Below are 23,396 nucleotides of genomic sequence, written 5' to 3' on the forward strand. Positions count from 1 at the left end.
TATATGATTACATGTGTGTTCGGACGCGTGTGGCCATTTGCATATACATGTGTCAGGCAGCCCTGAGAAGGATGTGTGGGTGCAGTGGTCGTGTTTGTTTTGTGCTTCTTGGATTACAGGTGTAAGTTGTTGTTGTCGAACGCCCACAGACAGGCAGTGTTAGTAAAACTGTAGCTGCAGGGAGAGGGATGAGAGGATGTTGACAACGGCTGCCGCGGTTAGAGACGTTTCTAGGGATCGCTGGAGCAGGAACAACATCCATCAGGAAGCTCAGGTCCAGCACAAACACCCATTAGTCTCTAGAAAATCTATCCACACAGACGGGACTGCCACCGAGAGCCATTCCTCAGGAAAACATGTCACTCTGAGGAGATTACAGTAAAGTGTGGCTGGTTTTCATCTTTATAGAGTACGGGGAAAGGTAGTGGGAGTAACATTTTAAATTTAACATCACTGATTTATTTTTGCATCTTCCAGTAATTTATAAATAACTAGAATGACACCCAGTAGACCAACAGTCCCCTTAAATTCAATTCAACCCCGCCATCGATAAATTATTTTCTGGGAAATCATATCTAGGAATTTTAGAAAGTGAAAATCTTACTGGATATGCTTTTAAATTTAACGGGTTCTTCTTGGTCAATGTCCCGTCCTGGTGTCAATTAATTTGAAAATCTGTTCAGTACATTTTTGTAAAATTCTGCTGTCAAAAAAACCAACCAAACAAAAGACAGGGCAAAAAATCAAAGCTCCTTTTTCTGAGATACAATCTGTGGGACCTCTGTCTAACGAGATGAAATGACCAGTCAGCTGTGGATCAGCTCATAAAGTCCCACCAGATGCTCTCTGCCTCTTTGAGACCGACTGCTTCTCCCTGGGCTCGGCCACGTCTCCTCTGAGAGCAGTTGTCCAGCCAACAGACCAGGAGGACAGGGTCAGTCGCCCGGGTGACTGTGTCTGTTCCGTCTGAGGGGAAATGAAAAGGTTGCTCACCGAGGTATGCGTCTGCCTTATTAATGTGGGCCATCTGGAGAGAGGGAGAGTCTGTTCCAACACAGCAAAGCTCCAAGTTATTCACCTGTGTGTGAATTCCACACGAGGATGAAAAGTCTCGGTAAAGCAGCGTCAGATTCTTGTTGGAGAGTTTTGGGAAATGAGACGACTACACGTGCGCTGGGATCTGCTGGAAAGCTGCAGGGAAAAGCTGAGAATAATCAAAACAGTGTGTTGCAAAGATCCATAAACGATAAATATGGAGAAGTAACGATAAAACTGTCAGGGAAGGTGTTTTTATAAGAAGTATTTTAATGCTTAAGCAATTTAAAGCTGCTAATTTACTCTGGTATATTCAAACCTGATGCATTTCCACACTGTATGTATACAAAGATTAGCAAATAAAATGCTGTATTTATTAAGTTTTTATTTGCAGCATAGTGGTGTAGCAGCTTTGGTGGAATTACAAATTTAAAGGGCCAATTACATTTCTAAGATGGATTAATGGCTGTGTATGACGAATTTTCGGTGATTTTAAATACAGATTCCTGCAGGGCCGGATGGCAGATGCCTCATTAACATGGTAGAGGATTCAATCCAGTGGTGGAGTTGACCTCACTGCTCTGACACAACCTCCAACCTCTTCATCATAGCTCTGTGTCGCACTTTCTTCCATCTTCAGTGACGTCACAAACATTTGAGTAATTTGACCTGTTTTGAAAAACCTCAGTGAGTCTGTTTTCTCGTTCTCAGACGTTTCAGTGGAATCGAAGCTGGCACAACACACAGAGATCTTACTGGCGCCCAGATCAAGGCGAGCATGAGTAGAATCAAAGCATCGTGAAGCACATTCTGTTCAGTTTTACCTCGGATGACTGACATATTGTCTCTTTTAGAAAATGAGGCCGTTTTAGAAGCATGAAAGCACCACAGACATTTGCTTGAATTCTCCCTGGCACTGTGTGTGCTAATTTTTTAGCCCATGCAGAGCCGTGACACCTGTTCATGTCCTTACATATCCCAGAAAACCTCAGTTTGATGCCATCTCTGTCTTATAATTACCATGTAAATTGACTATGTGCTATAACAGGGTATGACTCCCAACACTACCATTATACTGTCAAGTATTGATAAGAAATAAAAACCAACAAAACTCTCTCTTCCATAAATTCCTCTGCAGAAACCAGGACAGTGACCGGGAGCTGAGGTCAGTGGGAAAGAAGATGGAGAAACATAAACTACATGAAGAGGCTTCACATCTTCAAATGACTCAACCTCTGCCTCAAATACAAAGTCAGTATCAACACTTTTCTTTGACAAGACATTTTGATCTCAGAATCTAGTTTTGCTTCCTCACATGTGGTTACTGGTGTCTTTAAATAGTCCCATTAAAAAGCACAGTAAAGGCTCTGAAAACACATTTTTACAATCAGCTTCCTTTTATAAATGATGGGGTCTCACATGAAAATGACAATAAGCTCCACTAAAGCTGGAACTGTTTCTGCATCTGTGTCTTGTTCTTTGCTTTTCTCACTTATTTGACATAAGAAAAGTTGAGTTGTAAAAACAGTGATGTCACAACAGGGGAACCAATCAGGACACTGATCAACCAGGCACAGAACAAGTTCAACTGAAATAACTGAATCTAAAACTACTGATAACTATGACTAAACTTTGACTTTGTTTCTTATTCGTATGAGTTTCATGTCATAAACCAATACTCTGATCATTTGACCGAGTCTTTAAGGCTTTTGAAGGAGCTTCTGGTACATTTTCTTATCAGGTATCTTTTCCTCAGTTGGTCACAGGCAGCCGTGGTCGCTGGAACATGGATCTTGGGTCTAACCAGGTTTTTATCTTCTTTGCTCAGATGTTGTGGCAGAGGCACCACGTGGTAAAACACTAATATAAGCTTCAAAACATCAACTCAGTTGGCAACAACTGCTGAAATGTGTCCACCCCCATACATCCACTCGAATATGCCAGAGGAGAAATCAGTTTGGGCAGAAAATAAGAGACAGGAGCATATGAATCCAATTCAATGTCCCGCTCTTTAAAATCTTAGCCGGACTTTACATTTAGTTTGCTAGTAGTTTGTGTGGTGTCCTTCCCACTGTGTTAACTTGGCCTTTTTGTGTTTCTGCCACCAGCAGCATCACTTCATAATGTCGACGGGCCAGAGGAGGAAGGATGGAGGAGGGTGTGAATGTGTTTGCAGCAGGGAGGAGCTTATAGCGGTGTCATAGAGCTGTGCTTTGTGTCCCTAAGGCCAGTGTGTCAATGGGCGAGTCCGTTCATGTTCGATGGGAGGAGCATGTACATCAGAGTATACACATATTATACACGTACAGTAACAACAGTGTTCCCTGCCAGCAGTGAGACTATAGAAAATGTGCTTTCTGACATGTGAAGTGTGTGTATCAGGTTATGAGTGTGTGAGCACTTCTTTGTCCAGCCCATGTAAACAAACCACGGGCAGAGAACGTGCTCAGAAAGACATCAAAGAGAGGAAAAGTGAAGGAAAGAAAGAAGGAAGCATTATAATTCTAACAGCACAGGGTTAATAGGAATACCAAAGATAATATTGCATCTTCTAGAACTAGCTTCAATTGCTCAGTGTATATAAAATTGGAAGAAAGCTATACTGTGATATTAGTTAGATTTCACTTTATAATTCTAAAATAATTTATACCAACAATAGTTATATTTTGTAGAGTATTTACATAAATACATCATCGTATAGTAATAGTATCATCAACACGTCATTATAGAAACATACACCATACATATGTGTATATAGTAACGTTATAGCCACACGTACACACACACATACAATGAATATACAATCAAAATGAACTATTGCAATGCTGTGTTGGGTTAAAACTCCATCGAACATTCACATCTTCTCAAGTAAGTTGAGCTCAAAGAGACGAGTTCAGATGTATTGCTATAAGAAAGACAGAGGTTCAGCCAAAGCCTCACACAGTCGCAGCTGAACGTTTTCCGTAAAATCCGAGTATTGCTTATTGGAAAGTCGCCCTCCTCCGACGAGACCATCTGGATGGAGAGGGGAGGAAATGGGAGAGAGGCGCTTCGAGCCTCTGGGTCTGTGGGCTGGACAGTTCTGCTGAAACGTTTTATTTCCCCCCAGTGGACTGGTCAAACAAAAAACTGTTAAGCATCCGTGAGTCCGTCAGCCGGGGTCAGAAAGGCAGCCCCCCCCACAGGGACAGAAAAACAGGTGGGCGTGTGAGAGTGACAAGAGAATCCCAAAAGCTGCCTCCTCTAGAATTCAGAGAAGAGATCCTGGGGGCCCAGGTGGATGATAAATGGAGCGAGGGTCCGCGGCTGGTAGAAGGGATTGTCAATGAAAAGTCCCCCTGCAGACAGATGAAGGAAGGAGAGAGAGAAGGGGATTTAGGAATAAATCAGATTGTTGTAAAGTTCTTTGTTTCACTAAAAACGAGTTTAATGGGTTAAAGAGATTTTTCTTTGGGATAAGATAACTTCAAGTCCACTGGAGGATGCAACAATCTGTCATGTTCTGATTGATACATCGACTGATGACCTCCGTGCTGTCAGTTTTTATGGTGAACTAATCAAACCAAATATGAGTTGTTAGAATATTTATTCAGTTATTTATGCAGTGGTTGTGGGATGCTAAGAACATGCTTTCGAAAATGGGATCAGACACAGATTAATCAGATTTGGAGGTAAATCCTCTCTGTGGGGCTTTGGCTCTGTGTGAGGTAGGAAATCAAATCAAAGTATAAAAGGAAAATAATACACACACTAACAGATGTAAATAATCTATCATGTAAGATTGAAGTAAAGCTTTTATGATGTGAGATTTTATAAAAACTCAATGGTGCTCAACCAACCAATGGACAAGATACAGGCTCCTCTCATCCAATGGCTGCGCCTCATGGCCGTAAACATGCAGACGTCCTCAGGGTTTATCTCTCGCTGGTTGATGACCAATAGGTGGAGAACGGCCGGTTTAACTAGCTAGACACGTACTGACCTTTTTAAATGATCAATTTGTACATTTTTTAACTGAAATATTAGGTCATGCTTGTGATATTCATAATGGGTTGTTTTTAGAACAAGCTTCAGTGGCTCAATTGATTATTTCTAATGTTATAATTAATCCTGAAAAAATGTTAATTGAGAGGGAGTCAATGTAGAAGTAAATACTTTTGTCTTTTATTTTTGAGCCTTTTTAAAGCAGATTAAATTCAGCCTGAATATTACACTGCTGATGACAAAAGGCAGCACGCTGTATATAAGCCGTCTGTATGTACTGGAGGTGGTGGCTGTGGGAAAGCTGCCAAACACTAATCCACATCAGGTAATGAGATCGTGCTGCTGAATGCAAGACGCAGGATCTAACAAGAGCTTTCTAAATTCATCCTTTGTCTTCTCCTCCTCGTCCGACTGTAAGCTGAGGGTCAAAAGGATGCAAGTAGAGATGCCGGGGAATCATGAAAGCTTTAAATCCAATCGATGAATATATGAGGCTGGAATATTAAAGCTTGATGTTGAAACGTTAGTTTAGATTCCTGCTGCTTGTAGTTTTTAAAGAGTGCTTAAAAGATCCTTCTGCAGGAGCTGAACGCTTTTAAATCAGATATACACCAGGCAAGTCTTACTTTTGTAGGAGATAAACTTTATTCATTTTTCAACATAATTTATTTTCTCCTGTACATCCTTCGCACAGCTCACATTCTTTCTTTTTACAGAGAATGTGAGTCTTGCTTGTCTTATATTGAAAAGGCCATCCTCGTCCGAGCAAAGAATAAGCAAAATAACAAAAGGTCCATATAGATATATAATTTAGACTCAGAGAATGAGGTAACAATTCACAGTACAAATCCTTCAAGTTTATTTAAGAGCTTAAACCTGCAGTATTTAAAAGTTTTTGGAAACAGTATGAAAAAGAAACGCAATAAAAAGCAAAAAAATAAAAGCTCTTTTACAAATCTCCAGCTCAAGTCCTTAATCCTCTCCCCTCCACTGATATTGTAGAAAAATACAAACGGACAGAGTTTCCCTTCTAGAAAAAGGTGCGTTTGGTTTGCATGTCTCCTGAAAGGCTAAAAGAAGTGGTAGTGGGGGACGGGGTAGCCGGGAACTTTCATGACAGGCAACAGAAGCATTCTCTTGGGCAAACCTAGAGAGGAGACACGAGAAGAGCACAGCTCTGCATGAGTCCAGGGCAACAAATCACCAAGTGTTTTGTGTGCTCACTACACAACAGGCGTCCCCAACGGGGTGTGTTAGGTGTGAGGACAGGCAGGAACGCTTGTAGTCAGCTGTTAGTCAGCGGTTAGAGGAACCGGGTGGAGACAGATTCAGGGTTAAAGAGCAGAAAGCAGATTGTTGACGCTAATTTCAGTTTATTAGAACACTTGCATCATATTTTATTTTTTTTTTCTTTATCGATTGATCTGGAGACGTTTAAGTCTTTTCGTTGACTGTTCATGAAGCAATCTACTGACTTCCCTTATACATTTTTAGATGTCATGGCCACTGAGTATTGGCCAATTCTGAGTATTTGGCCTTCACAATAAAAACATGTGAAGTGTGTTGACAGTGAAGGAAACGGACTCAGAGTTCCCGATCTCGTGAACACTTGAACTGAGTTGCGCTTCATGTTCGGCACTGCTGGGTCCTCCGGGAGCAACTTAACGCCTCAGGCCTCCGACCAGTTCCTCCCAGCACATAAGAGCCTTTCAAAGTCTGAGCTGCAGGCTGGACAGAGGGGCCTCAGCAGAGCTCCATGTGTACACACACCACACAAGGCCCAGTCTGTTGAGGTCAATATGACTAATGTTCAGGAGAGATGTATTCAGTGGATTTTGCACCAATAGCTACGCTGTTAAAGGCCAAGGACGAGTGCCGAGTTAAGTCATTAATGTTTCTGTGTGGGAGAGAGGGAGAGAGAGAGAGAGAGAGGGAGGACATTGAAACCCTTTAGCAGCAGCAGCATCATGACGGGAGCAGAGTAAAGTGCCGGCGCTGCACCCCCCCCAGCCCGTCTTAAATAACAGCGTGAGAAGTAAGGAACTCGCACTATGTCTCCTGATAATCTGAGCAGAAATGAATCTGACGGCAGAACAGTGGGTGTCTGGATTAATTTATGGTCTGTGTGCGTAGGTGTGTGTTTGCGTTTCATCATAACAGCCATCAATTTCTGGGAATTTTGACAGTGGCAGCTCCATTAGAGACGAGAGTTTGAGAGGCAACAAGCAGTGTGAGAAACAACCAGTGAGCGGACGAGGCGTACACACTAATTAGTTTGAAGCAACAAAGAGCCATTGGTCAAACTTGGTTAATAATGAGTGAAAATCAGAGCCAAAGCCTCTAACTATGGAGAAATTGCAGCAAAGAGGCAGTTGGCGGCACAAACTCACTGAAGAGTGATTTAGTTTTGTTAGCAGTTGTGGTAGATTGAGGGGAAACGGTGGTTCAGAGAGGGGAGAAGGTACGAGAAGCTTAACGACGGAGGATGGATGAGGAGTGGACTGGAAAAGCAACATGGAGCACATACCGTATGCAGGAGCAGCTGCTGCAGCAGGGCTGTAGCCATATGGCGTCCCGAAGCCTGTTGAGGAGGAGCAGGTTACAGGGGCCAGTTTAGTTGTGAACTTGTTAAATTCCAGACTGCTCCTTTCAACACTGAGTTCAGACGAGTGTTTCGACCTATCTAGATTCTAGAGTAGAAGCCACACTCCTTCATAACATGAATCTAAATCATATTGGTGGATGTTCGGCACTAACATTCACCAATATGTTTTGCTGCATGACAGTTTTGATTCATGATTTTCTGATAACCCAGTTTATCATTGAGCTCTCCAGTTACTAGCCTGCACTGCAGGACGGTCGCCTGTGATATTTCCCAAACGACTGCAGGGGAAAAAGATGCCATCTTCATAAAGCAGAAGAAAAGGTCAACACCGTGAAGCTCGGAGTAAAGGAAAATGCCAACTCTGCAAAAACCATGTTGAATTTGAAATACACCTGATAAATTTGTCTACAGAACAAAACGTGGGAAGGAACTGGGAGGGAGTCGATCCTGGATCTGCACAGACATATAATGAGTTCTTTTTTGACTCGTATGACATCTTTTCACCAAGTTTCATGATAATCCGTCCAGTAGTTGTTGTGTAATCCTGCTAATAACACACTTGTTGGTGGACTGGACTCTCCCTACCTTGCGTGATGTATCCAGGTGCAGCTGCACTGACGAAGGGTCCTCTCGCCAGTGCTGCTCTTCCTCTTCCTCTGGCGACCTGGGCTGCTACCGCTGAGGCCGCTGCCGCCGCCGCCAGGGCTCCTTTAGTCTGAGCACACACAGTAAACACCACACGTGAGTTTGCTTCAAACATTGAAATGTAAAGAAATATTTAGAATTTACCTACACAGATATAAGCATGAAGAGGCCACAGACACTACAAAACCACACAAACTAATTTAAGACACTGTTCTAATGCATTAAGGGCCTTATTGTTCATGAGTGTGTTAGAACACAGGCTCAGTAACTAAATCGGATCACTGTCCAGCACTGATCTGATTAAACACTTGTTAAACTCAGTGTTATTGATTACGTGCAGCAAAACAAATTGGACCAATGGTCTTGTGGCTCTGAAGTGTTACTGTTGAGAAAAGAGATTTTAAGCGTAATCTTTTTCAAGCTGCACTGACTTTAGCCTTGAGAGGAAATCTAAAACTAGTGGTTGTTGTTTCATGTAAAAGCCGATTTGTTTGTGGCTCCTCACCTGAGGCAGTATCTTCTTCTTCTTGATTGCAGCTGCGTTGGGACCAGAGAAGAGTTTTTCCAGGGCAGCTAGAGCAGCACTGGCCTTTGCCACCTTTTTGTTGGGGCCTGCCCCGCGAAACTTCTGCCCGTCCACCTCCACCTGAAGATGTGAACACACAGAAAGTGAAACAGAGAACTAGTCTGGAGCTGTATGATAGTTCTACCACAGTAGTTTTTCTTATCTAATTCGAGTTGTAGTGGTTTCTGCACGTGGTTTTCATCGTGGTGTTTATCAGTCATCAGCCAGTGAGTCAGGCTGAACAGGACAGCTTGTTTAGCAATGCCCTTCTGTCAGGCAGGCCTGCGAATCAATCAGCAGAGCGATGGAGCAGCCAGGCGTGTCTGAAAACAGCACCCCCCCCGAGAACAGACCTGCTCCAGGAACCAAGTTGACTGATTGACTCTGCCGGCGATCAGCCTGTTAGTGAGTGGCCTTGACTCTGCCTCTGTATATGTCTTTGGCTACAGTGCACATTGATGTGTACTCGTAAAATGATTTTATACCTTATACCTTTTTTAACACCTTTGTGATTAAATTATACGGCTCTGAACTCTATTTTTTTTACGTGTGCATGCATCAGAATATGAAAGTCTCACCTCCATAATGAAACGTTTGTCATGGCTGCCTCCACTTTCAGAGATGAGCTCATATTTGAGTCCTCGTCTCTTCTCGTTCAGCTCCATGACCGGATTCTTCCCACTTGCTGTCAGTATGGGACCCTGAGTTCGCACCTAGGGGGGTGAGGATGAAGGGATTTAATGTAAAAGCATCTTACTTCTACCTTAACAAGATCCATCTCTACTTGAGGACAGTAAACATTAGAAATGTAATTTTTGAGCCCTTGAATCAGTAGCTGTAACATTTCATTTACTTAAATTATTTAACAAAAAATATTAGAAGTGATTTGCTTTAATTACTTCGGTACGTTTCTTATTCCCCACCTCCAGTGTGTTGGAGCTGTCTGAGGTGTGAGTTGGGTTATTGCTCGTGTGTGAGGACGTGTCGCTCTTCCCTTCACCGTCCGACTTCTCATCTGAACTCATGGGGTCCAGGTCTGAGTCGAAACCCGTCGGGTAGCCCATCGCCTGGAGAACCTGGGAAGACAAAGACAATCATGTTGAGACCAAGATCAATGATGTTCCCTTGATATTAAAATCACACACAGCCTCAAGTTTGACTGTTGACTGCACCTGTCATTAAAATCCTGAACCTGTGCCTGCTTGTGATCGGACCTTGATCTGTCTGTGAGTGTATAATGAAACCTGATGTTCCTCATTGAAAAAAAACAAAAACTCGACATGTGGCGGTCAGTGTTAATGATGTGCCCATGGCCACAAATAACTCGATGTATGGACAGAGAGGAGTGTAATTTGTGTTTGGTGTCATAGTGAAACTGTAGCTGGTCAAACACGTGTGTCCCAGACCATCTCAAAATGTTTGAGTGATCAGATTTCAAGTGCCTCCTCAAAGTATCTTGGGAGAGTTCATGCCAGGTTACAGGCCAATGATCAGGTTACTCAGGATGGATGTTAACAGGGAGTTTGAGTGTGATGAAATTAATTTACTGCTGTTATCACAGAAATATCACTTGGCAGTTAGAAAACAAACCTATAAGATCTCTATTTTCAAATTGAACTCTTCCAGAAGCATCATTAACACAGCTCACTACTTATAGTGACCTAACTGAGCCAAGAACAGCAGAGACATTCAGGACGATGCGCAGGAAGAGGAGAAAAGCAGAGGAACAAGTTTTTGACCCAAATAGGCGATTGTGTTACAGCTGCTGAACCGGCAGAGAAAGAGAGAGAGAGAGAGAGAGAGAGAGTGTACTGGCGAAATAGAGGCAGAGAAAGAGAGATCAAAAGGTGACAACATGGGAAAAAAAGTGAGAGAGAAGGAGAATGGAAAAGGGGGGAGATGGAGCCTTTTATGGGAATGGAGTGGATAGCAGATTATCCCAGCTCTGTGCTCTGGAGAGCCTCTTTGTTCACAACTACTTTGGGATTACATGGATTTGCCCACCTCCATCCATCCATCCATCCATCCTCACACACACACACACACACACACACACACACACACACACACCAGTAGGAATATTCATAGATGCACACAGGTCCGTCCGCAGCTAAAGCTAAGGAAGTTCTTCAGGTAGCCTAATAGGAATCCGCTCTTTTTATTAGTGGCTCTTTTGTGATTTCAGAGGATGAAATTCATTAGATGTACTAGTTGCTTACTGAGCTCCTGTTGGTTGAGCATGAATATCATCTGATTCTGTCTTTTGTTCTCACCTTGACAGCGACGTGGAGCTTGGCCGTCTTCTTGGACGATCCAGATGCTTCGTAGATGGTTCCATCCAGATCCACCGACATGGTGAAGACCGGAGCGTGAACCGGGCCCGACTGAGACAGCAGGCGATACTGAAGCCCCGGCCGGATCTGGTTCAGCCGCATCAGGGCGTTCATTGGCTGGTTGGAGTCGATGGCTTTGCTGTCCAAGACTAATGTGGAGAAAAATGAAGGGTTGCAGTAAAAAGCAGAGCAGACTATGGTTGAGTGAATAAGGCTTTACTGGGGGTGTATCAATTTTCCAGCTGTAGTGGAACAAACTGGGCCCATTTCAGAGATGGTGTTTGCAATAAATCCCATTTAGCAGGATTTTAGGACTGTTTCCATGATGAATAAAGGTGCCGGTTTATTTAACTTTCTCTTTCAATCCATTAGTCGTGGTTCATCTACTCCTTGTATGAAGAAAGCGCTGGAGATGATTGGGTGGCCTACTAAAACGCAACCAATCGATAATATTGAGCTGCCTCCGAGGAACTGAAGGAGAGTGGAGAGCAGAGAACCAGACGGGGGGGGAAGACACGTAATGGAAACAACTGGAGAGCGGTTCTGCTACGTACTGGAGTCTGAATACAAAAAATATAGACAATCCAACACTAAATGAAACTTGTATAAGATGGTATGTATTCTCATATCTACTTTATTTCCAGTTTTAAAACAGATTGAGTCCGAAGGGCAATCATTTAAATGGCGTTTGAAGAAACAATCAAATAATTACTCTTTCATTTTGCCTCCTTTTCGTACCTTTCCTCAGATTCCTCTTCATCTTCTTAATGAGGTCCTTGTCGTCCATAAGTCCATCCTCGTATGGTCTCTTCAGACCCAAGCCTGAGAGAGAGAGAGAGAGAGAGAGAGAGAGAGAGAGAGAGAGAGAGAGACGTGTCACTAATCAATCACTTGCTACAAGAGGATGTTTATATCAACGCACACAAAGGCTCTTGTGTGTGACGGAAATGCAGGGGGGGGCATAACATGGCAGAAAACAAACCATACAGGAGCACGAGCGTAAAAGATGGATCAATTCAGAGATGAGACAAACAGATGAGGCAGAGCAGCAAACCTCGAGGAAGACACGTAAGCTCCTTCCGTACACGCAGCCTAATCTTTAAATGCTTTGGCGACTTTCCATGTCGGTGTCTGGAGAACCAAAAGGCCTGAGACGGGTTGTTTGTCTCCATGAAAGTCACTTTGAAAATTTGCCAACTCTCGAGTCTTTCTCTGCTGCGAGCCGAGGAAAAAACAATCCCTGCGTAAAAGCATGGTCCACTGAAGACACTGTGACATACACTGTTTATAAAGATGGACAGTGCGTCTTATATTTCTAATATTTCCACATACACATGCTACCATATTTTGAAGTCATTTGGAGCCAGAGTCTGAGCCGTAGTGATCGGTGGACCGAGCTGTGCTATTGATGTACCACCGATAAAAGAGTCAGTCTCACCTGTCAATCATTTTTCAACTTGTTTTTATAGTATCAAATATCTTATTATAACTGGGATAACAACTACTGAAAATGTTAGAAACAATCTGAGAAAAAATGTGTTTACGTGAACTTTGACTCAGTAGTTTGGTCCATGTCCCATCTGCTAACATGGAGGAGGTGGGGTTTAAGGCCAATATTGCAGCCAGCCACCAGGGGGTGATGGAGAGGCTTTTGGCTTCACTTTTGGGAGAATATCTGACAGCTTAACATCAAACAACCTTTCTCATCTTTGGAGGGGTCGACCTCATTGAAGCTGCTGTCAGTCGTGTGTAGAAAACCACTTCATCTGTCCACAAAGGTCATGTGTCAAAGCAGTGGATAGGCCCTCATCTGACCCTGATACTGGTATTGAACCCAGGTGAGTTCTGTCCAGACTCCCATGAGAAAGGTTGATGATTAGTCAGTTTGATCCTTTCTCACATGATTAGTGGGGAGAGGGTGGAAGATGGATTCATAGAGGCCTGAAAGCCTGAAGAGACCGATAATCAGGAGAATGAAAGACAGACTGAGAGACAGGAAGGATGAAATGGATGAAAGACAGAGATAAGGTAAAGACGAGGGAAAACGATGATGCAGGTGAACAAACGTACAAACCTTCTTTATCAGACCAGGGGTATTTCTGTGATGGTTTATTTGAGGGGAGGGGCTCCATCTCCAACACTTTGTAGATCTGTCCGAACGCCATGAGTCTGAGAGCATGCTGTGGAACCAAAAACACAGGATGAGAGATCGAGTCATTTGGAATTTCACTTCCATGAAGGCAACAAGGAAGACAAAGATTTGAAAACTAAATGTAACATTTAATGCAGCAGAGACTTTTGTGGTATAGGTCGTTTCCCACAATGCAACTTAAATTTTCTTCCTCCTACATGCCCACTCCTATTGAATTCTTATTCACTTAACTCTGGATTATTTTCAGTATTTTTTCCATCAATAAGAAACTGTTCCTAAATTAAAAGAAAACCTGCAAGCCACAGAGCTTTTCTTACAGGTTAAAATTGAAACATTCAATTTGAATAAATAATATTTATCTTGAAACACTTGCTGTTCACCCCCCAAAAATCCAAGATATTAAATGTTGTTTTCAAATGTTTCCCCATGTAAATACCACTAACACCAGCAGACACACTAACCAGCATGTCCCAGTGTTAACTCATCATTCTCCGTCGACTGTACACGTTCATAATCTGCACGACCAATCAGAGATAAGCAGCGTGGCTCCGCAGATATAAATCCATTAGGGAGGCGGAGTGTCTGACACATTCTTGAGGCTCTGTGTAGCTCATTGACGGAACGGCTCCCTCTCTCCTATCCGCACTTGTATCTGCCACAATTATCCCTATTGACATTCCAGCGTCGCCCCGGCTGCCTTCAAAGGGAATGGACGGCGGGATTCACTAAGCTGTGTGGCTCAGCGGCTGCCCTGCTCACTCGAGTGTGTGTGTGTGTGTGTGTGTGTGTGTGTGTGTGTGTGTGTGTGTGTGTGTGTGTGTGTGTGTGTGTGTGTGTGTGTGTGTGTGTGTGTGTGTGTGTGTGTGTGTGTGTGTGTGTGTGTGTGTGTGTGTGTGTGGGTGTGTGTGTGTGTGTGTGTGTGTGTGAAGAAGGTCACGACAGCGCACACAGAAAAAGGTGCATGCATGCAAATTCTGTCCTCAGGGTGTCAGAGATGGATTTATGGTTGGCGGTGGCAGTAGTTTCCCACACCAATCATTAAAATGCAGCACCACACAATTGTTTCTGGAGAGACACATGCTCACTCACACCAGCATATGTGTGTTTGTGTTTGTGTGCATGCAGATAGCGGTGATGGGCTCTGTGGTTACAGGCGTGTTCCTCACTGATTCCCACACACTGACAGCTCAGGGCAAGTACAGCTGGGTGATAACAACAATGTATTTAACCTGTTGTGGGTGTATTTGTGTGTGCGTGTGTGTGTGTACCTGTGCTCTGAAGGTAATGGCTTCAGCCTGCTGGTCGGTCATGTTGGTGAGTGTGTTCGTTGGCTCTTTCTCACATGGGTCGTGCAAACCTGGACCACCTGGGGGGACAGCAACGTTTAATTGGGCTTCACAGTCATGACACAAGTGACAGAGAAGTTTTTCATCATCATCATTATCATCATCATTATCATCAGTGGCAGCAGGAACAATAGAAATATCGGCTTTTGAGCTTTTCAAACCAGTCACTTCAAATTAAAATGGTAAAAATCCTGAACTTTAAATTTGTGTCTTAAATCTCTTTCCAGTGTTTGAAAGATTTTCTTACCTGTAAATTAAACATGGGATATATATATATATATATATATATATATATATATCTATGGTAAGAAAATCTATATATATATATATATATATATATATATATATTTGTTCTATTAACATTCATGTACGCCACTCTGTTCTCTTATTTAAAATAATAAATCCTTTAAACTACCCTCTAAATGAGCCTCAGTGGATTTTTACACAAATAATTCTGTAAAATTAAATACAGTAAAACTCTGTTTAATTGATACTCACAAAAATGTGGAAAGAGGATTAAATCAAATCACAATGTCTTATTGATGCATGTGTCATTCAGATAATCTTAGTGAAATATTCTGCAGACATGGGAATCCTAAAGCAAAAATGTTATTGTTAGGCAGGACTTTGTCTTTCTTGCTGAATATTTAGTACAAGAATTCTTCAGCTGTCATAATTAAGATGCTCTCTTAATGATCACCTACGACAGCTGTTCTCTGCTCGCTCATTAATAAAATCTTTCCTCTCTTACAGAAATATCTCAAAAATGTGGCAAGAGGCAGAATCTCCACGTATCTGCTCCTCTGCCCAGACTGGACCTGCTCCTCTGCCCTGGTATTCAGCAATGGCAGGAATTTGCATGAAAACACAGCTGTACAGTATATTGATGGATCCATCTCGTACCTGGGAGCAGAATGCCTGAGGCCAGACACTCCATGACTCGGCGCAGGGCTTCTCCCGCTCCGAGAGGTCTGTTGCAGGTGGCAATCGCCTTCTCGCAGATGAGCTCTAATGGCTGCAGGAGCACACGCAGACACAGATGAATGTGCAACACGCAAAGAAAAGAGGGCTTAACACTTTATTTTCATGTGACTGGATTAACACTCCAGGTAATTACAGTGAAGCTCTCACCCATCCTTTTAGAGGTTCCCAGACAGGGTGTCTATTGCACATGTCTCTAAGTATCCTGAGAACAATTACGCAGGACTTGAGTCCGTTCACTCGAGCCTGAGAGAGAGATGGAGGGATGGAGAGAGGAGAAGCAGGAGAGGCAGAGGGAGGCAAGAAGGAGGGTTAAACAGAAAGAGGGAGGAAGGGAGAGATTGAGCGCAGAAGTGGTATTTGTGCAAACACAAAAATAACAGCCTGCTTTGAAATCATAATGAAATGATCGTATCTGTCTAAAACTCCCCACAGGGATAGTATTCTGAATTATTTAAAAATATATATATATTTTTCTGAGTTTTGCCTCTAAACGTGTACAATGCTTTAGTAAGACAAGTGAGTGGGGGAGACAGATGGGGAAGGGTATGGGAGGGGAATCAAAGGGAAGCACTGACATACTGTACAGAGCAGGCAGGTTCACATAATAGCCAAAAAGAAAAACAAGTATCAACCATTGCTATTGTAGCCTAAAGATACGTATGTGTTGTGTGTGTGTTTAATTTTTTCAATTCTTAATGTCAAACTAGATCTTATCAAATAATCGAAACAGAGATGATGTAAAATATAATGTTAATCAAACTACTTAACTTGTATTTAATCATTACAGAAATGTAAAAATTAAAATTCATGTTCATAATTGTGTGCATCTGTCTTTGATTAAAGCGAGTGGGCTTATTAAAGCACCAGAGTATCACTGCAGCTGATAGTGAGTGTTTTCCCTTTGGCTGAATCGTCAGGCTACAATAAGCATCGGGCAGGAAGACAGGAAGTGAGCGGGTGCCGACCTGGAACCACTTGGCGTGTCGCAGCGCTGCCAGGGCCAACAGACATCTGTGTCTATCCAGCACCTCCCCCTCCTCCTCCTCCTCAGCCTCCACTCTGTGCGCAGCAGCACCCAACACTGCCACAAAACAATAACAACCCGGGAGAGAGAACGTGAAACACACACACGTCAGGTCTGAGTGTGTGTGTTTGAAGTTTTGCGTGTGTGCAGGTGTGCAAACACACACGGGGGCCGTTGTGCGTGTGAGTGCACACGTACACACACACATGCATGGATATTTTGGTACATACAAGGTGCTTTTCATGCCACAAAGTTGTTCCTCTCCTCTACGGTTCACAGATCTGCGATGAATGCTCGTAAAATAAAAACGCACACGGTGTCGTTTTCAACACCACGATCAGTCTGGTGTGTGTTAACTGCATCGCGTGTTGACACACAGTAACACAGGATGCGCTGCTTCTCCTACACATGCATGTGTTGAAAGTTACACACGTTGTTCAACGGTGATTGAGTAATCTACATCCATCGTTCGCTGGCAAATCGGTGAAGAGGAGCCACCGGGGTCACAAGAGAAGAGGCAACTTTGTGGGATGGAGAGCCCCCCCCCCACAGACATACACCAAACAAATACCTAAGGAGTGTTTGATTTACTGTGTGTGGGCGTCGTCAAGACACATCCAGTCTTTTCACGGGTGCCCAGCACAGGTAAATCAATCTCGCCTTTATGTATTTGAAGAGGATTGTATTTATTTTGATCCAGTCTGCACCAGGCAGGAGTCAAAATAGGAGTTTTGTTGTTGTGTTTTTTTTTTCTCGTATTGTGCACTTGATTTCACAGGCTCGTAAAGAAATGGTGCAGAGAAAAGCAATTCAACACCCTGTCTGGGCAAACACAGAATCAAGTGCTCCTGAAGGGAAACTGAAATAAAACAAAAGAACAAAAAAATAATCTTAAGATAGTTTGACCCAGTCCGAGGCAAACGCAACACAGGAGGAATCAAGGCAGGGTTTAGTCAGAGTTGGTAAAAGAGGAGCATTCGTATACTTTTATATCAAAGCATTTGATTCATGTCGCCCGACACACCAGACTATTTTTGAATTCCTTCACGCTCAGCCGGCACAAAGCCTGGGATGTGCAGGGCGAGCTGAATCAGATGAGGCTGTGTATGAATGAGTGGTTACATGGGGTTTTACAGGAGTGTTTATTATGCGTGGGGGCCGACCGGGGGGGTGAACTAAAACAAACTAGGTAAATATTTTCCTCATCAATCTCCCGCTAAGAGAAAATCCCTCCCTCGAGTTATTGGTTTCGAAATGTCAAACGTGTTGTAACGCAAGCGAGAAAAATCCATCTGACATTATCGCTGAACTCTTCTGACCAGCGTCGCTCTCTCTCCGGCACGAGGACGTGTGTATCGAGGTGAAACTCAGGCTTGTGGATCTCTGCAGTCTTTCTCCTCTCGCTAGCCCTCCCACTGTTCTCTCAGTCGCTGAGTCAGCACTCGGCTTTAATCATTATCTCCTTCTGTGTCACTGACGTCGTCTTCTCCCTCAGTCGACATTAAAAAAAGCTAAAGAAACTGAACTGTTGAGTCTCCTCTGATTTACGGTCACAGCGCCCTCCTCCCCCGGAGACCACAGAATCCAGAATGTAATCTGTGGCCATAGATAAAACCACTGACTGATTAAAACTGTTTAAAAGTGATAGATAGATGATTATTAAATTAGAAAGCGATATTAAATCATTTAACAGAACTCAAATATCCATAGCCGACTGAGACATTCTGCACACATGGGAATCCCACAGCAAATATTAATACTTAACCAGTGTCTTTCAAGGATATTTTATATCTCTAATATGTTGCTAACAGCGTTCTAACACAGGCAGGATCAGTTATTAAAGAAGAGATGCTGACACCACAACCGTTTTTTGTACCTGTCGAATGTGTTAAGCTGGACTCAGACTACAGTAGTTTAAAAAAAACGATTTTGAAATCCGGTTTCATCACGAACATACGGAGAAGCTTCTCAGATATTTGTTTCTATTATCTTAAAGATCAGGAGGCAGCGATACAACAAGCAGACACAAACAAAATGAGAGTGACATAGAGCGAGAACTAGCTCTAAGCTAAAGTCTAAGAAAGCTGAGACACGGTTTATCTATTCTTTCAGTGAGATTTCATAATATCTGTCGAAAGTAGCACTCTTGGTGAAGTTACCCTCAGAATGAACCATTGCTTAGCTCTGGGGCCTCATCTATAACCATTGCGTACGCCACTTCTCACTGGTCCGAACGTCGATACTGACCAAAGCTGAATCTGTGTTAAACCTTCCTGAAACTCCTGTAGTCTGAGAGCCCAGCTTTAATGTGCACGAGTATTACACCCTGCCTTCTTAAGAGATAACCCTATTAGACAAACTGTCCCACACCCCCTGACCTCCAGCGATGCCTGATGAAATCTCAGACATCTAGTGTGATGGCTATCTTCATCCGTCAGGTACAAAATACGACTGTGTGAGTGTGTGTCCTCTCCTGAGTGGGTGTGCTTTTCTGAGGAGAGAAAATACGAGCGGCCTTCTCCGTCCTGCCGTGGCACGTGGCGTGATGTACGGCCAACCTTCGAGCTGTCTCTCATCTCTCTCGGAGACCTGAGTGTCTAGTTGGACGGGAGCCACGGGATGGATGGCCGGCTCGCTACTGCTCGGTTATTGATTTCCCCGACCTGCTGGCCTTGCTTCCCCGTCCTACCGCCCACAACCAATTATAACCAGTTCCTGTTACCCATGAAAACGGACGGGAGGCTTGGGGACAGAAGATTGTTACTAGACTGAACAGCTACTGTGTGTTCAGCTCTGGTTTGTGTCCTGTAGCTGTCACGTCTTGTTTCATAACAAGTAAATAGGGTCAAACCTCTTGTTAAGTGAAATAAAAACATTGGAACTCTACACAAAAACATATACATGTGCAATACAAAATTAATCCGTCTGTGTGTTTCAGTGTGTTTTCCTGACTGGAGGTTCCTACCTTGCCCGTTCTTCTCATGCTCTTCCTCTTTCTCCTTTACTTCCCCCTTTACTTCCTCCTGCACTTCTTCTCCATCCTCCCCGTTCTCCACTGCCTCTTCCTGCTCCAGCTCCTCCTCCTCCTCCTCTTCCTGCTCCTCCTCTTCTTCCTCCTCATCGTCATCCTCCCTCATGGTCGGTGAGGTGAGAGTAATCTTCAGCGTGAGTTTGGGTTCTGTCGTAGTTTGTACCAAGATGGCTGCCTCTGGCGCGGAGCTCCTGACTTCATATTTCTCTTCTGTCACTTTCTGTCACGTGTCAAACAGACATAAGAGGATGATGAAGGTCACAATATGGCACAGGTCGAAAAAAAGAGGTAAATCTCTGCGCCTTCTGCAGAGATATCACTAAGGATGAAAATGAAACTACCTTGGTGATTCTGTTTCACTGATGAATTCTAAACGGGTCTATTTCTGGCCACAGGATGTTATTGATATTCTGAGCTAAAAAAACATTCTTTAAATGGGAAAAGTATCAGAATCTTACTTGTCCACACGTGATACACCTTCACAGAATGTGTGTGTGAATGCAAACAAAATGAATTGAAAAATCAGTCCAATCTCATGAGATACCTTGCAATAAGTTCAAGTATGTGGGGCTGTTTTTGCTGTTGTCAAAATACTTGCTAGTTGACTGCATTTGTGTGTTATTTCATTGTTTTACTCATCAAATTGAGGCCAAATATCTGGTCATCAAAATACATAACTTCTTTTAAACTTGGGTTAAAGCTTAGGATAGAGATTATGTTAAAGGATACAAATGTGGACGTTAGTCAGCTTAAGAATGAAGTTCAATCTTGTGTATTAGAAATTAATAAATACATGACTTAAACCACAGCACATAAAAAAACATTTAAAACCTCTTGCATGTTTTTTGCTGCATTTAGTGTGGCCTCTCTGTAGGTGTCAGTGTGATAATTATTGTTTGTGTGAGAGCGAATGTAAGGAGCTCCACTTCTGTGCCATGACTTGTTAATGAGGAAACATGACACTGACGTAGTGACAAGAGTATTAATCACACATGACTCATACAAACACCTCTCGACTTCTCACTTGCAGATATTGCTGCCTACTTATGCCAACACTCACGACTCACCTCTTTACACTTACACATGAACTTATACACACACACAGATACACACACAGACACACACACAAACACGCACACACACACACAGAGCTGTGGGAGTTAGCAAACTCAGGCAGAGACACTCATAAAATGTGGAAGCTAATCCAAATAACTTAATTTCTGACACTGGAGAGGATTATGTGATAAAAATAGTACTTTTTGGATATAATTTGTCCGACTGTGATGTCACTGCAAGGCTAAGATGTTAGGTTTAGTGTGTGTGTCTGTGTGTATGTGTAGGTCTGTGTGTTGTTGTTGTTGTGTGTGTGTGTCTCTTACTTCGATCTGTGTGGGTAAATGGTGACAGACAGTGTCCAGCAATGTCTGTGTGGGTTTCTCTTTGCACATGAGCACCAGCTCCAGGTCCATGTCGCCTTTAACCAGGAGGCCTTTGGCCACGAGGCCGATCCTCATCACGCCACACAACACGCCACCGCTGCTGCTGGACTCCCTGTTGCTAGAGGGGAAGAAAGGACATAGACAGTTCAATGTATGGAGGAAACACTCTAATTTTTCAGAAATTTAGCAAAACTAAAAGGAAAAAAACCTTTTTAATGTAATAAAATCACTGTGATCATTAATATCTCATAATTAATCAAACACACATCTAATCAATCAGATTATTCTGCAGGCCTGATGCCCAATAAAAAAAAACTAAATTTGGCGGACATAATAGCATAATTCCATTTAGAACCAACATTATTCTACTGTTGTGCTAATGTTTGGTAAGTAGCTCCGTTAAAGATGAAAATATAAGGTGCCAGCTTCGCAAAACAAGATCTGACAAGGCAATTTAAGGCTTTAATGAGAAGTAGTGAACACTTAATAAAAACGATTCATGGAGGTCGCTGACTGTGGCAACTCTGCCCAGAGATTGTCAAGTAGTGAAGTGAATTTCCTCAAGAGCCAAACATGCTTCTGGTGCCTGGGACTGAAGCCTTTGAGCAGAACTGTCTCACTCGACTGTCTGAATATGTGAAAAATATTGGTCTATACACGAATGCAATAAAAAAACGATTTATTAGCACATGTTAGCACTAAAAGAGAAAATCACTTAATCTGTATTATGATCGACAGACAATAAATTTCCAACAAATATAAAAGGTATTTAAGCATTTGAAGAATTTTACAGTTTTTCTTGCTGGTCTAAAATGACTCGAAGTTCTTTTTACACAAGAGATAACTGCTGAGGTTGATGTGGGGTTGGAATTGCCGTCTTTGTGAGCCATGCACAGCTCTACCAAAAGTCAGAATATGTTTGGCTAAAATCAGCTGTGAGTAGCATCATCATCACTCCCATCTGACATCAGACACCTCGTCAAAGAGAAGCAGCTCCAGCCATTGCATGAAAAAACAAAAGGATGTCTCTTTCTGTGTCAAATCAAGTTTTTGGGGTTTAATAGACTAAATAATGAATATATTGAATGTAAAAAATATAAAGTGTTACTTCTACTTTACCTGCAGCTGTTACTGGATTCCACTGGTTCCTCGCTGGGCTCTTCTCTACGGTCTTCCTCCTCTGTGCTGTTTGCTGGTTGGCTGTCGACGTCACTTCTGCTCTTATCCAGCCAATCGGAGACGTGTTTGAGGGCACACTCCACAGTGGACACCAGCGTCTGAACTGCCTCCAGCTCTTGAGAAGACGGGTAGATGGTGGAGTGCTTTGCCATGACATGGCGGTCATCGTTACTGAAGGACCGGAACGACCTCTGAAAGGGAAAGGACAAACAAAGTTGTTATTTCTTTAAATCACATTAGGTTTATATGATTACAATCGAACAGGAACCTTAAAACATGGAGGATGCAAGCATACCGGTACACAAAAACCCAACAAACACACACATATGTCTAAAGCAGCGGCACCACTGATGACAGACTTCCCAAAAAACAGACTGAGCTTGAATCCATCAAATCAAGCTTTGGTCTCCTTGTTGATGACACAATTCACTCTATCACAAAACCAACAAACACAGATTTGCGCCACACGTACATTTTCACCACAATCATGAAGCAAAAACACGGACCCGGCCGCCTCCTTTCCCACCAAGCATGTTTGTGCAGGATTGTTCGTTGTGCTCATGCACACAGTATCTCTTGTAGGTGGGGGGGAAATCAATTCTTAATTCAGCGGCAGCTCCCATTTAATGGCCCTGACCCTGACACGCTTGCATGCACACATGTGCACACAGCTCTCAGAAATTCATCTGACCGCCACACGCATATCCTCTCCTCCACCTGTGCTAATTCATTCAATCAGACATTTCAGCTCGAGATATTCATGTGGGCGCTTTGGAATTTCTCATTTGCTCCCTCCTACTCTCCAGGAGGTGTAGAACCATGGAAGGAGGGGATCAGCAGAGAGGAGGAGAAGAGAGAAAACAACATCGAATAGAAGTGGCTGCATGATGGAAGAGGAGACAGCTGAGGATGTCGATGGGAACAGAGCAGAATCTTTGAAAGGGACAAGCAAGGTTGTTGGACTGGAGGATGAATTCAAAGTTGAATGGAACAAGAAAAAAAAAGATGAAGGAGAGGAGCAGGTGGAACTGAAGCATTTGTGATTTGCAATTTGCGATTAATACCCTGCAGACG

The 23,396-nt window shown here is 43.0% G+C and overlaps 1 protein-coding gene across 1 annotated transcript in view; it reads right to left on the reverse strand.

Moving 5' to 3' along the window:
- Nucleotides 1-5,854: 5,854 nt before the first annotated feature.
- Nucleotides 5,855-23,396, reverse strand: part of strbp (spermatid perinuclear RNA binding protein) — a 72,068-nt gene continuing 54,526 nt past the window's right edge. The window contains exons 4-19 of the mRNA XM_061083551.1: nucleotides 22,263-22,513; nucleotides 21,084-21,261; nucleotides 19,639-19,924; nucleotides 16,615-16,730; nucleotides 15,797-15,892; nucleotides 15,569-15,680; nucleotides 14,588-14,685; nucleotides 13,242-13,347; nucleotides 11,906-11,989; nucleotides 11,108-11,316; nucleotides 9,758-9,910; nucleotides 9,413-9,547; nucleotides 8,775-8,915; nucleotides 8,210-8,339; nucleotides 7,547-7,600; nucleotides 5,855-6,166 (exon numbers count right to left, since the gene is read on the reverse strand). Of these exons, the coding sequence (XP_060939534.1) occupies nucleotides 6,090-6,166; nucleotides 7,547-7,600; nucleotides 8,210-8,339; nucleotides 8,775-8,915; nucleotides 9,413-9,547; nucleotides 9,758-9,910; nucleotides 11,108-11,316; nucleotides 11,906-11,989; nucleotides 13,242-13,347; nucleotides 14,588-14,685; nucleotides 15,569-15,680; nucleotides 15,797-15,892; nucleotides 16,615-16,730; nucleotides 19,639-19,924; nucleotides 21,084-21,261; nucleotides 22,263-22,513 (2,226 nt within the window). The 3' untranslated portion in view covers nucleotides 5,855-6,089. The remainder of the gene's footprint in view (nucleotides 6,167-7,546; nucleotides 7,601-8,209; nucleotides 8,340-8,774; nucleotides 8,916-9,412; nucleotides 9,548-9,757; nucleotides 9,911-11,107; nucleotides 11,317-11,905; nucleotides 11,990-13,241; nucleotides 13,348-14,587; nucleotides 14,686-15,568; nucleotides 15,681-15,796; nucleotides 15,893-16,614; nucleotides 16,731-19,638; nucleotides 19,925-21,083; nucleotides 21,262-22,262; nucleotides 22,514-23,396) is intronic.

This window comes from Limanda limanda, chromosome 1 (genome assembly GCF_963576545.1).
Source record: "Limanda limanda chromosome 1, fLimLim1.1, whole genome shotgun sequence".
NCBI classification, from domain to species: Eukaryota; Metazoa; Chordata; class Actinopteri; order Pleuronectiformes; family Pleuronectidae; genus Limanda; species Limanda limanda.